This window comes from Belonocnema kinseyi, chromosome 3 (assembly GCF_010883055.1).
Source record: "Belonocnema kinseyi isolate 2016_QV_RU_SX_M_011 chromosome 3, B_treatae_v1, whole genome shotgun sequence".
NCBI lineage: Eukaryota > Metazoa > Arthropoda > Insecta > Hymenoptera > Cynipidae > Belonocnema > Belonocnema kinseyi.
Window position 1 is genome coordinate 81,016,481 of NC_046659.1, and position 15,052 is coordinate 81,031,532.

General features: G+C 31.5%; 1 protein-coding gene across 1 annotated transcript in view; it reads right to left on the minus strand.

The window, feature by feature from the left end:
* Positions 1-15,052, minus strand: part of LOC117169901 — a 312,876-nt gene that overhangs the window by 21,335 nt on the left and 276,489 nt on the right. The window contains exon 13 of the mRNA XM_033356410.1: positions 6,466-6,584. Within this exon, the coding sequence (XP_033212301.1) occupies positions 6,466-6,584 (119 nt within the window). The remainder of the gene's footprint in view (positions 1-6,465; positions 6,585-15,052) is intronic.

Below are 15,052 nucleotides of genomic sequence, written 5' to 3' on the forward strand. Positions count from 1 at the left end.
TAGCGGAAGGGACAGAAATCCACACCGATTGTTGGAAGGGATACATTAATCTCGAAGATCATGGATTTGTCCACAAAACTGTGAATCATTCCGAACAATTTGCGGATCCCGATTCCGGAGCACACACACAAAACATCGAGTCATCTTGGCGGTGGATGCGACGATTTCTCTCACGAGGAGGAGTGCGTAAGAGCAACATTCCAGAGCATCTCTGCGAATTTTTGTGGCGGCGACGCGTAAAGAAAATAGTTGCTGAACCGTTTAAAGAATTAATTATTAACATAAAAGCATATTACCCTGGCCACTAAATATACTCAGCAGACTATTATAAAAAAACTTATAAGGAGTATACAATCAAGACAATAAATAGAATATACTCGGAATTTCTAATTAAAATAAATTAAAATATATTTAAAAATCATAAAGGTAAAAAAAACAATTAAAAAATACAAAAAAAATGCTTTTCAAAATACTCCAACCTTCCCGTGGTGAAAAGCGTGAGTAGGTACCCAACCGAAACCAATGGAGAATGCTCATTGTTTTTTTTTCATGAAAATCGAGATATCACTAATTTTCTTGGAAACTGTCACTTGTAGAAAAAATGTTTTAAACAAAAAATGTGTATTTTTGTACGATCTACAACTTTTATCAAAAACACTTTGCGAGATTTTGCATATTCTCTGAGATAAACGCAAAAAACCATATTTTTTATGGTTTTTTTCTCACAATTTCACCATGAAAATCGCCGAGTCGCCAATTTTCACTATCATTTTTGTAATCAGCGCGTCAAAATACATAAGTATACGCAGTGTGAAGGAAATTGTCACGTTCACCCATTCGGAACTGCACCCAAAAATTTTGAGCCCAAATTTGGGATTGGCATTTCCTTAGATTTTAATCAGATGAATTAATAAACGTATGCAGGATCTGTGTTTAGCTAAGAGCCAAGCATTGTCTACTTCAGGGATGATCGCTTGTACATTGTATATCTCTATTTTCTATGCAGTCAGTTAAGGCTTACACTTTGACAACGATACGTCGATGCGTCTCAGCCTCAATTAGTTATAGGTAATTAGCAGCATACAGGTAAATTGGTCGCACACTAATAAAGAGGAGAGCTTAGGTGGAAACGCCGGATTACTGGTCACCGTTAAATTACAACAGATAATCTGGAACAAGATTTACTTTATGGCTGTTTGCAATTAGAGAGAGGACTGACGATATAACATCAATACAAGCTTTACGAGAAAAATGTTAGATGACACAAGCAAAGATATAACGTACGTGATTTTTATCATATAACTTCGTTTTATTATCACCACCTTCATCAATTGCGTGATATACGCTAACTAATTGGCAATTAATAGAAAGAAAGAATATTCTTTTAATTCGTAGGATTTTACAAAGTTTAAAAATTGGAGTTAGTTCAAAATATATTTAGGACTTTCAGAAGTTTAGAAGAAATCTTATTAATTTTTTTTTCAATTTTCTGAAGTTTTAAAATATATTTTTCTCTTTAACTAAAATTCCTAAATATCTTCTAAACTGGCTCGAATTTTTCCTAAAATATTGAAAAATCTTTTAAAATTAAAAAAATGTCTTTAAAATCTTCTAGATCTTTTTCATAATTTTTTGGGGATAACTAAATAATACCGAAAAATAACATTCCCGACTCTGAAAAATTCCCGGAATAGAAAATATTCGTTATAGCGAATTCCAGATTTTAGAAAAATTTCGACAATTTAAAAATTTCGAATTTTAGAATATAATGATTAATTTATCAAATTTAATTAATTTATAAATGTATAATTACCAAATAATAATAATAATAATAATAATAATAATAATAATAATAATTGATAAAATAACCAAATTTTAAAATTTACAAACAAATTGCTGATATTTTAAAATATCTAGCATTGTAAAATCGCCAACACACAATAAATAAAATTATATACTATTAATTGATGATATTTATTTTTTATATTTTATATTTTATAGTTTATAATTTATTTATTATTGCACAAATTCCTAAATCGTTTAGAATTGGTCATTTGTTTAACTCACTAACAATAAAAACTGTCATAAATTTTATTATTACGGAATTTTTCAATTTGGAAGTTTTAAATTGTCGGCATTTATATAACGGAGTGAATAGATTGCCGGTACCGGCAAAAATGTTTTCTGACGGTACCAGCAATAAATTTCTCTGTTGGCACCGGCAAAAAACCATATTTTCAGCTTAGGGGCCATCCATATACCACGTAGACAATTTTTCACGATTTTTTGACCCCCCTCCCCTCCTCGTGAACGGCCGTGGAATTTGGACCCCCCCCCCCCTTTGTACTTTGTCCACGTGGACAGATTTTATGAAAATATAGACCTTATTAGTCTGCAAAATGTCCGCGAGCTCGCGACAATTCTATGGACGTCCTTTTAGTACTCACTAAAATTTCATATTCTTTTGTTTTCATAGTCAACAGTTCGAAATTCGTTGACTAGCTAACAGCTGTTGGTGCATTTTGCAACAATTTATCGCTAAATCGTCGAAAGTTCGAGTGAAAAAATGTCATTTTAGTACTCTTCAAACTCACGGGGAAAGATTATTTCGATGATAAAAACTAACGAGAAGTTTGAATGACTGCTCCTGAGTGGTGCCAAAGTTGATTGGCAGGCTGTACAACATGCCAAAAAATCGAGCGAAAAAATATTATTTTACTACTGTTGAAACCCATTGGGAATGATTGTTTGGATGCTAAGAACTAACAAAAAATTCGACTGGCAGCTTCTCGGCGGTGCCAAAGCGGTTGCTGATTAAAATGTCAGTCAACTTTGGAACTAATCAGGAGCTGCCAGTCAAATTATTTGTCAGTTGTTTGCACCAAAACTATATAAATAACGTTTTTTCACTAGAATTTTCGACATGCTAGACGCTGTTCCAGTCAAATTTAGCACCACTGAGGAACAGTCAATCAATTATGATCTTACTTTTTAGCACCTAAAAAATCATCCCCGATACGTTTCAGAAGTACTAAAATGACTGTTCTAATTTTCATCCTGTCATTTGTTATATGCTTGACAGTCTGTCAGTCAACTTTAGCACCACCGAGAAGCTGCCAGTCAAATTTTTCGTTGGTTTTCAACATTTAAACAATCATTCCCAATGGGTTTCAGGAGTACTAAAATGACGTTTCTTTTCTGGAATTTTTGGCATGTTTGACAGCCTGCCAGTCAACTTTGGCATCACCGTTCTTAGCATTTAAACAATCATTCCCAATGAATTTCAAGAGTTACTATCATTCCACGTTGGTTTGAAGAGTAATAATATGACTTTTTTTACTCGAATTTTTGACCAGTTTAACGATAAATTGTTGCAAAATGCACTAACAGCTGTTAGTCAGTCAACCAATTTCGAACTGTTGATTATGAAAACAAAAGAATCTGAAATTTTAGTGAGTACTGAAATGATGTCCATGGAATTGTCGCGAGCTCCCGGACCACAAGAAGTCCAAAAGGAGCGATGAATTAGCTGAAAAAATTCGGATTTTCTTATGAACGTGAGCTTAAACATGATTTGAATTTCAAATGAAAAGTCAAATGAAAAAATTTCAAATGAAATGAAAATCAAATGAAAAAAAGGAGAAAATTTCAAATGAAAAGTAAAAATAAAAATGAAAATAAAAATTATATTGTGCGCGAGCGCAATATAAAAGTTCGAATATAACTAGAGTATACCTTGTCTCATTTCAGTATATTTTCCACAGATTTAGAGAAATGTGTGTCCACGTGGATTCTAGCCCGACCCCCCCCCCCAGCCCCCTCGTGGTCAAGCGTGGAATTTTGCCATACTCCCCCCCTCCCTAAAGTGTCCACGTGGTATATGGATGGCCCCTTACCGATGGGACTGTTAGAAATCTTAGAGTAAGGTTATGTGATTTACAAGGTATTTTGTTGTGAGGGGTCAATCCCATGCCCTTCTCCAAAGTCTCGTGGGGGCGGGAAGGTACCCCTTTGACGGATCACATTAATAGTGTTGGTCAAATCTCTTCCCCTTTCTATGGTCTCATGGGGGCGGGAAGGCACCCCTTCAATCAGTCACAAAAATAATTTTGGTTAAACACATCTTCCTTTCCAACGTCTCGTGGAGGCGGGAAGACACTCCTTTGACTGGTCGCAGAATTAATGTTATGTACAATAGCAATAACAATGTGATAACGTAATAAAGAATGTAATGAAAATGCAATAATATACAATAAAGTTATGTAATAATGTACGGGCTTTTTTCTATTTTTCTATATATAAATTTTCTATTTCGACTATTTTATTTTTCGGGAAGCTTACAGTATCAAGAATTAAATTTTTTTCGACATTTTTATTCGAGTTGTTTCTAGGTATCTTTTGAAGTGTATCTAAATCTTTTTAAATTTCGTGTCAATTATTTTTGGAACAAACAAAAAATGATTTAAAATGTTTTGAGGAATTTTGAGAACATTTTTTTATTCTGCTTGAAAATCTTTATAAGTATTCTATTAGTATTAATGTTTAGAAATAAAAAATCATTATAAATTTTCCGAGGAATCTTCAAATATATATTTTCACTATCTCGAAACCTTCAAAATGCCTTTAAAAACTTCAACATTTTATTTTGAAATCTTCGAAAATCTACAATTTGTTTTAATCACTTTGAAGTATTTGAAATTTTAAATCATTTTTGAGATTGTTTAAAATCTTAGAAGTATCTTTGAAATTATTCGAATTTTTCTTAAAATATTTTAAATATCCTAAAATATTAAAAACAATTACCTTAAAATCCTCGAGATTATTTAAAAATAATTTCGGAAATCTTTTAAAAACTTTTGAAATAATTTTAAATATTTAAAAAAATCAAATATCAAATTAAAAGAAAAAACTAGCAAAAATGTCACAGAACAATTTCCTAGAAATATAAGAAAAAATTTCTTATACTCTTAAAATTTTTTAAAAACTCATAAAAAAGCTCATAAATAAAAAAAATCTTTTCAAGTTTTGAATTATTTTGAAATCTTTTTGAAAGTTATAATTGCCTCTTAAGCTTACTCGAGTTTTTTTGTTCCAAAACTTATAGTATTCCAAAACTGAATTCTCAATAAATCTCTCAAGAAAAATGGTTTTAAGCAAATTTAATCTGTTTTTAGGAAATAAAAAACTGAGAAAAGCTTGCACAAGACATGTTCACGTAGTGTGGCAACTAATATAATTTCTCGACGATAAAGTGTGTGAGATCTCGTGGTAAAAACTTTTGGGGAAAAGGACCTACATACATTATAAATGTAGTTTCTAAATAAAAATACCAAGAGCAGGAGAAAGGAGAATAAATGAAAAAGACTACATTAGGAGAAATTTTTTTTTATTTGGGCGACGGACAACTTTGCACGTAGCAACTTTGCACGTGCCTAACCGTACACGTCGATGATCGTCCGAACAACTGGGTACGTCCATGTATGCACGTCCAAGACCATAGGAGCCCATCTGCGCAAGTAGAAATTTTGACGCGCACAGTTGCCCAAGTACTATCTGTGCACGTGCACAGTTGTTTAAGTTACAACTGTGCATGTGGATCTTTCGACGTACACAGTTTGGCAGGTGACGTGCACATATGTCACCTGCCCAACTGTGCATGTTTATGCCTTCATGTAGGGGCGTGTACGAGGGTTATCCTTGATATCTAAGTATAATGAGTTTTTGACAGTTTCTCTGAATTCCTTAAATTCTCGGAGTTTTTTTAATTCTCTGCACTATTTAAATTCGCCTAATTCCTTACATTAGCTAAATTCCTTAAATTTACGGAATGCCTTGAATTTGCTGATGCATAAAATTCTCTGAATCCCTTGAATTTTCTCAATTCCTTAAATTTATGGAATTCTCTGAATTCCTTGAATTCCCTAAATTCCTTAAGTTATCTGAAATCCTTTAATTCTTCTGGATTTAATAATTATAACTGTTAAAAATGTATTGCATGTGGATATAAAGGACCACCCTCGCATACACCCTCACGTGAATGCATAAAAGTGCACATGTGGGCAGGTGAAATCTGTGCACGTGTATAGCCGGACAAGTGACATTTTTGCACGATCAAGTCCACAGGAACCCATCTGTGCACGTCAAAATTTTGACTTGCACAGTTGTCCTAGTACCAAATGCGCACATGCACAGTTGTTCAAGTGACTGCTGTGTTCGTTTCCATATTGTGTTGCACAGATGGTACTTGGACAACTGTGCACGTCGAAAGTTCCACATGCACAGTTGTCGCTTGGGCAAATGTGCACGTGCACAGTTCGCCAAGATACAACTGTGCATGTGTGCGGTTGTCTGCCTGAGAAACGACGTGCACAGTTGTCCGTCTGGCCATCGACGAGCACTGTTTTGGCACGTGCAAAGTTGTTACGTGCAATGCTGTCCCCATCCCTTATTATTTAGTGGACTTACCATCGTGAAAATAAAATGAAACATCCATATACTCTTCATCATTGGGGCTATCTGCCGCTCGTTTTAAAATAACAGTCATTTCTCTACCAGTCGATGAGTACCTCTCTGCTTCAACATAACTGCAAAAAAAATGTATTATAGATTAACCATTACGAAATGTAAGATTTTTTCCGGTCTTAGTTTATGCTAAAAGATAAAATTCGTCTGTTTTATAGAAAACTAGTCTTTTTGCTTTGAAAATTCAACCATTTTTTTTAGAAAATTTAACTATTTGGTCGAGAACTCAATTTTTGTATGCAAAATGCATATTTTCACGTTCAAAATTGGACTGTTTTGTAACAAATTCGCTTTTATAAATTGGAAATTATTTTTAAAAATGAAAATTTAACTATTCCATTTTTCGTTGAAAGGTGATCTTTTTCAGAGTGAAAACTCGACTACAGTCAAACCTTGATTCCGTGATCCTCCATTTCATGTTTCTGACAATTGAGGCCGCGCAGTGGGGTTGGGCGAGAGGAGCCGCGGGAGGATGTGAGGTGCTCACTCAACAGTCACAAAACAGAGAGAAAAACAAGAAAGATAATAAACAGGAGAGACAAAATAGTTTCGAGACTTTCTATTTAATGTCATGCTCAGTACGAAAATTTACATTAAATCCAAGTTTCACTGCATCTGGTTCAAAATTCGCCTTTTTTCGTTGAGAATTAATCCTATTGATTACAAATACAAGTATTTGGTTAAAAATGTCTGCATTTTATTGAAAATTCGTCTTTTCATCATTTTACGAGTAATAGAAAATTTATCTCCTTGGTTGAAAATTCAGAAATACCTTGCTAAATATTATTTTGTTTTGGTTGAGAATTAATTTCCTTCACTGAAAATTCCGCTATTCCATTTTTGGTAGAAATTTGATCTCTTCTGGTTGAAGATTGATGTATTTTGTTAAAATGCTTCTTTTTGATAAAAAAGTCTCTTGTATAAAAATGCAACTTTTCGATAAAAAATTAATCTATTTACCTTGAGGATTCAATTATTTTGTTAAAAATTCGCCTTTTTCCGTTAAATACAAATGTGTGGATATAAAAGTACAATCATGTTTGTTTGAAAACTCAAGTGTTTGGTTGTAAATTTATTCCATTTCTTAGAAATTCTTCTTTTTGATCGCAAATTAATGTTCTTGGCTGTAAATTTTGTTGTTGTTGAAAATTCAACAGTTTTGTAGAAGATTCCCTTTTCAACTGAAAATTTATTGATTTAGATTAAAATTTAACTATTCTAGTTTTGTTAAAAAGTTAACCTTTTCAGTTTAAAAATTGAACTATTGGTTACAAATTTATGTAATTTATTACAAATTTGTTGTTTTTTTTGAAGAAAATTTATTTTCTTTGTTGAAAATTCTACTGCTAGGTTAGAAATGTATGTATTTTGTTAAAACTTCATATTTTCTTAGTAGAAAAATAGCCTCTTTGATTAAAAATGTAACTATTTGGTTACAAATTTATGTATTTCGTAAAGAATTTGTCTTGTATGGTAGAAAATTAATCTTCTTAGTTAAAAATTGTATTCTTGTACTAAAAAATATATCTTTGGTGAGAATTCAAGTATTTTGCTGAAAAATCGCCTTTTAAATTCAATTCACTCAGGGAAAACGTTGTATTAAAATCAAAGCATCGCACTCTTTCCTGTTTTGTTTCGAATGACGTGAATATATTTTTTACAAAAATAGAATTTTTTGACCGCATGTTCAGGTGAAACTAGTCGCCTATGGAACATTTTTGCTGTAAAAGGATTCCTGTCGAGATAAATGAAAATCCTCTCAACCTTAAATTTACAAGGAAATTACATTTAAGTCACGAAAACTCCTTTTGTTACAAGAAAATTTTTCTCTAAGTGATTTAACTATTTTTAATTAAAAATTAAAATCATTCCTTAATTGAAATATCACGTATAGCATTTTTTATTGTGAATTTATCTTATCTGGTTAAAAATTCGCCACTACTTTTTTTGAATGTTGAAGTACTTTCTTAATTCATAAGAAACCCTGCCCAATTCCTAAATCATATTTCATTATATCTAAGAACATGATCGACCGCCTCAAATTGCCCTTCTATGAATCCGTTTTAGTTTAATAATATGCTTTTAGACTTAAATGCTGAGCTTGGATCTTGAGAACAGTCTTACAAGAATAGAATTTAATTTTGCAAGTGATGGCTTTATTTCGAGAACAACTGAATTGTTCTACTTTCGTGTGCGAATAGCTATTGATTTAAATTTTCATGTTATTGTCTCTGTACTTTCCGTATTTTGTATGGGGAAACGAATTATTCCATGCGAGTTATACATTGTAAAATTTAGTTATTTAGTTGACAAGAACAATAGACTCTACTACATCAAAGTTCAAACGAACTTTTGGCTTTGTTACATTCAACTGGATTATGATCGTTGAAATTTGCTAGATTCAAACTAGAAGCAAAATGCGTATGTTACCATTAACGTTAAATGTAAATTTAATAATTCACTTTTGGTGGAATTAGATTGTCGAACGAAAAATATTTTTTTCTATAATTCAAATAAAACTTTAAAGCTATAATCAGGCCGGGCCTCCCTACTTCATTTCCAGAAGAAAGAAATTTACATGTGTTGTGTAAATTTGTAAGTTTAACAGTTTTTATAGATTTTGAAAACTATTCGAAGAACTTTCTAACTCACTGTTATGCTCATTACACTCATACGAATAAATATTGTAATAAATTCAGTGTAGGCTTACAAAGATTTTAAGCTTAATTTTAAGGGATTTCTAGAGAAATTTTGAAAACAAATGAAATGAAATTTCAAGGGATTTTAAGGTATTTGAAAGAATTTCACAAGATCTATAAGGTTTGATTGAATGTCCAAGGATTTCAAAGCTAGGGGTCTGACCATTTTTTTAGACAACTTTAATGAATAAGTTTTATTTAAATATATGCATGTCATTACAATTCTTGCTCTGCTTGTTTTAATGAATTTTTAACATAATATATTTATGTATTTGAAACAATTACGAAGAATTTCAAGAGGTTTTAGAAATGTCAAGAAATTTCAAAGAATTTTGTAAGATTTCTAAAGATTTCAAGGCTTTAAAAAAATTTCACAATATTTAAGGAATTTGATTTTATGCTATTTCAACAGATTCTGAAAAATTTAAAAAGATTAAAAACATGTTGAAGAATTTAAAAGATTTTTAAAAATATTTTCAAAGATTTCAAAGAATTTTAAAGAATTTTGCAAGATTTAAGGAGTTTTACAGGACTTCCAATGATTTTACAGGATTCATGGGAATTTAGAAGATTTTTATTCGTTATAAAAAATTCCAAAAAATTTCAAGTTACTTCAAAAACTTGAAGGTATTTCAAAGAACTTTTTAGGATTTCCGAAGATTTTAAGAGATTTCTAGAGTTATTGAAAATGAATTAAATGAAAGTTCAAGGTATTTTGAGGGTTTTCAAACAATTTCGCAAGATTTGAAGGATTTGATTAAATATCCAGGGATTTTAAAGATTTCTAGGGATCTGCCCTTTTTATAGAAAATTTTAATAAATAAGGTTCATTTAATTATATTCAAGAAATAAAAAAAGGTTTTCTACTTATTTTAATGGATTTTTACGATTATATATTTTGAAAAATTTCAAAGAATTTGAAATTATTTCAACAATATCAAGGAATTTTGTAAGATTTCGAAAGATTTATAATTTATTTTAATTCTTATTATTCTATAATCGTTTTTTATATAATAATTTTTGATATTGAAATTCCTCTAATCACAAAAAAGTGATAAAAAATTAATTACTGGGAAATTATTTGAGGCCTATAATAATTTTTCTATCATATTTTTTCGTAAGGGCAGTTTGGAAATTTGAATGAAAATTTCTTTCGTTCCTTTGTTTTGATCAGTGTTATTTAATTTAACTTTTGGTGTTTTTTTTAATAATACATATTACTATTATTATTATTAAAAATATATTGGAAATAATAATTAATAATATAGTATATTATCTGTCTTCAAGAAAGTAAAGCGGGTTATATATAGCACACGCTCCCGGCGAAATAGCGATACCGTTGCAGTTGTCTTAGGTCTTATGACGGTCTACGATGGTCTCAATACGATCCGACAAAAACCTCGTGCAACGTGAGGACAAGCTCCCTCCCTTCTACGATTAATAACCCAGGGTCTAACTGCTTATTTTTTAAGAATAATTTGTTTATACCTGTAAAAACAAGACGCAGCAAAAGCTTTTGTCTGTATTCATAAATACGAATATGTGTCAGAGTTTTATTTACTCGTATAAAAACGTCGATCATGTTGAATCTCTATACCTAGACCTCAATGGCATGCAGATTTCTAGGTGCTCGGTGATGTACAGAATTGTAGATATACGTAATTCCGTTTCGACGGGAACATGATCTCTACAAATCTGCGTTTCGAATTATATCCCGAACATATGTAAAGAGGGTCAACGAGTCGAGAATTTACGAGCAGATTCACATCGAAAGACTCGTTGAAAAAACTTCTGCATATCGATTAATTGCACTCGACTGAAAGACGGTGTACGATTTCCTCTGAATTTCGACGGTTTGATCATTAGTTGAATTTCCTCATAGCAGCTCGATAAAAAAATCACTAATCTCTATAACTATATAAGAGGGGCAAATTTGTAAAAGTTTTTATTTCGAGATTATCAACTTATAAATTGAAACATTGAAAAACGTCATCTTTACAATAGGACAAAAAAAACATTGATGGAAAAATTGACTTTCCGAAGACAATTATTATCACACTTAAAAGGGTTAAAAAACGAGATCTAATACAATTCCGCATAAAACTGTCACGGATAATTTTTAAACATAATTTTAATTCTTTTTTCATTTTTTATAACGAAAATAAATGTTGAGTTTTGAAAAGTACGGCTTTTGTTACAAATACTTGGATTCATTCGAAAATACATACCTAGAAAATACGAAGCAATTATCCAAAAAAGATTTTCAATAGAAACGCAAATTTATTCAAATTGATTGAATTTGTTATAAACAAAAAGGTAGATGTAGGAGATTAGCAGCATTTAAACTGTTGTCGTTTTCACGTAATACATGGTAAAAAAAATCTTTTAATTGGTATAGAATTTCGTTAACGATCCACTATTGTTCCTAATAATTCAATCACCGTAGCCATGGACAGTGTAACAAATAATTAAGTTTCTTTAACAAATCGTTCATTGTTATCAACTAATAGCAAGGAATAATTGCTAAGTAACTTTTAGTAAATTCTACAAGGAAAACTGAATTTCTATCTTACAAATGCATTTAACGAGAAATTTTTTTTTATAACGTTGATAATAACAATGCAAATAGTGGATAATTATCGAGGTATCTCAAAACCAGATATTATAGATTCGTAGCAGGAAGCAATTATAAAGTAATTGGCTGGTTATTCTGTAAAAAATCAAAATATTATTCATTAATACATAATGTAATGGAAATTCGTTAAAATATTGATGTTAGCCTAACAGTTTTTTATTACAATCGAAATGTCCTTAAAAAGTGTAGAATTTAGTTATTCAGAAATGATTGCGGTGAAAGAACCAATTTTATACGTGCAAAAAGAGTCAAATATTTAACTAAGAAATTCTCTTTGTTAATATATTTTTCAATTTTAATGTAAATTAATTGAATAATCGTATTTCCAATCCCCACGGAATGATATTCATTCTATTATTTGCTTATAACATATTCAATCAAATTTTTAGCTTTCAGGTTTCTATTGAATATATTTTTGAATCAATCACGTTATTTGCTACGAAACGGTACACTTCAAAATTTCTTTCTTTTCCATTTTTGTTATTAAATTATAAAAATAATGATTCCTTTTTAGATCGGACATGGCAGTATAATGTGGAATGTTATTAAATTTGACATCAAACAAAATGCTCATATCTGACAAAAGTTGTCTTCCAAAAGTCAATTGGTCCACGGATGTTTGTTTTTTCCAAATGTCTGCCCATCTGTCCTTTCAAAGTATTTCCACCCAGGAAAGGAAGTTAGGGGAATTAATATTGGTCCAGCTTATGCGAACCACCCGCAAGTCACATTGCAGCATGCCACATATTAACAAGTCACATTCCCACCTGTCACATTTATGGCAAGTCAGATTTCCAGCAAGTCTCATTGTGGCAATTCTGCTTTCAAAAAATATAAAGCCCACAAAAAATTGGTAAAAGTGTAGGAAGTCACATTGCGTTAAGTCACAATTCGGTATCTCTCATTCGGAAAAAATGTTGAGTCCAAAAAAAATTAGAAAAAAGTATTGGGCTGACTTAAATATTTCATGTGACTAATCACAGGGCGGCAGTGTCTTCTCACCCCTTACGAGATGTTGGAAAGGGTGTGAACTATATTCTTTTAGTGACTAATAACAGTGGTGTATTACCATAATTTTGCCAATTTTTTGCTGATCTTCAAATTTTCCCGAATGAAAAATGCCGCGAATGTGACTAGCCGCAAACATGACTCGCCGTATATGTGTCCTACCGAATTTTTGTCAATTTTGTATAGACTTTATATTTTTCGATATGAGAGTCCGCAATATGATAATCACAAAATTAACTTGCCGCCATGTGACTTGTCGGAAGTTGGCATGATTAAACCCCATTGAAGGGAGGAGAAGTAGGAGAAGTAGAAAAAGTAAGGGAGAAGTAAGTAGAAGTGAGGCAAGGAAGGGAAAGTGAAGATGAGTAGGGGTAAAAAAATAAGAAAGAAAGGGGCGAATAGTGCAGGGAATGTATGGGAAGGGCAAATTTGAACGACTAAATTAACGTCTTAATCGGCTACGAAAGCCTTTTTTATAGAGGAGTGCGGTGTGGCTCCTACGTTGACTAATTTTAATATCAATGTCGGGTTTTCGGTTAAAATTAAAAGGCTAATAAGCTTTTTATATTCCAGAATAGCTTAAGTGTGTATGATCGTATTTTGTAAAATCGAATGGGAATTTTAAGGGTGAAAGATCAGGAGACACAGAGAACCTATTTCCAACCTTTCATCCTCACTACTGGATCCCTATGAGCGTTTGCAGAGGTACTAGTTAGGTCCGTATCTTGTGTACTTTTCCTATGTAAACCTGACCGAGAAACGAATCTCTCAAATCATGGATCTCTCTAAGGATCACGCGTTGAGCGCATACTCCAGGCAAGGGTGTGTGTGTGCCAGTGTGTTTGCTTCCCTGAATAATCGTTCCGTATGCAAAATTACGTCTGTGAATATGTGAGGAGAAAAGCAGAATAAAAAAGGTCCGTCTCATCTGCAATCAACATTTGCCGAATCTCACAAAAAATTGATAATTTTTTTTGATTATAGAGTGATATGTTGACATTTCGTTTCCAAATTTACAGATTAATAAGATATTCTGTATAACACTCAGAGAAATTTCCTCTGGTGTCAAATGGATGTTTCTTGATAGAAATGGCAAACCACATTTTTACGTGGATTCGAAACAAAACAGGCAAGAAAAGAACGCTTTTGTTTCAAGAAAATATTTTCTCTCCGTGAATAATTTGACACAAGAGCTGTTTTCATTAGAAATTACATTGAAGCCCTTAAAACTAAACACTCCGAGAAATGTTTTTTTGTGTCTTAAAAGGATATTTCTTAACACAATTAGAATTTCCTTTTACGTGTATGATTGAGAGGATTTTAGTTTCTCTCAGAAAGAATCTTTCTGCAGAAAACATTATCTTTTTGTAACAACCCTTTTAGAAATAATCAATTGAGATCGATAAGAAATAATATATCTAATATCTCAATCGTTCCGAATCGTGTTTCTTAATTGTGCCAAAACGATTAATAAAGATTGAGCATTTTTCATTTCCAATTGTTTCGAATCGGGTACTTGGAATTTGCCACGTGATGGCAGTCTTTTGTCTGGCGGGAATTATTTAAAGACAGTTATTATTTTTTCGGAATTATATAAATTTGAAACAGTATATATTATGAAACAAAGTAAATAAACATTTTGTAAATAATTCTTACCATATGAAAGTGGTGCTACAAAAAAATGTGCTAATAGTATTTGATTTAAAAAATACAAAATCAGATACACGATAAAAATAAAAAAGTTGATTTTGTGATAATAAAGAAAAATTTTTATTTTTTATTTTGCGCTCTTGGATTGTTTATTTTAGTGGACATTTTTATAAATGTTAATAAGTTTTAAAATCGGTTAAGATTTTTAAAATGTAAGCGATTAATTTAGAAACGTGAAACTTCAGAATTTTGGTTATTTAAAGAATTAAAGACTAAATTTCAAATTAAACTAATCGAAGTAGAAGTTTTCTGATCACTGAGCGTTCTAAATATTTAATTAAAACATTTAAAACAGCGATTTCAAGCTCAAACTTTCAATAATACGAGGGTGGATTGATAAGTTTCCGGCCTGACCAAGAAAAACAAGGTTTTTAAGATTTTTTTTTTTTTATTTCTCAACATAATCTCTTCCAAGGCTGATACATTTCTCATAGCGGTGTTCTAGTCTAGTAATGCCATCTCTATAGAATGATTCGTC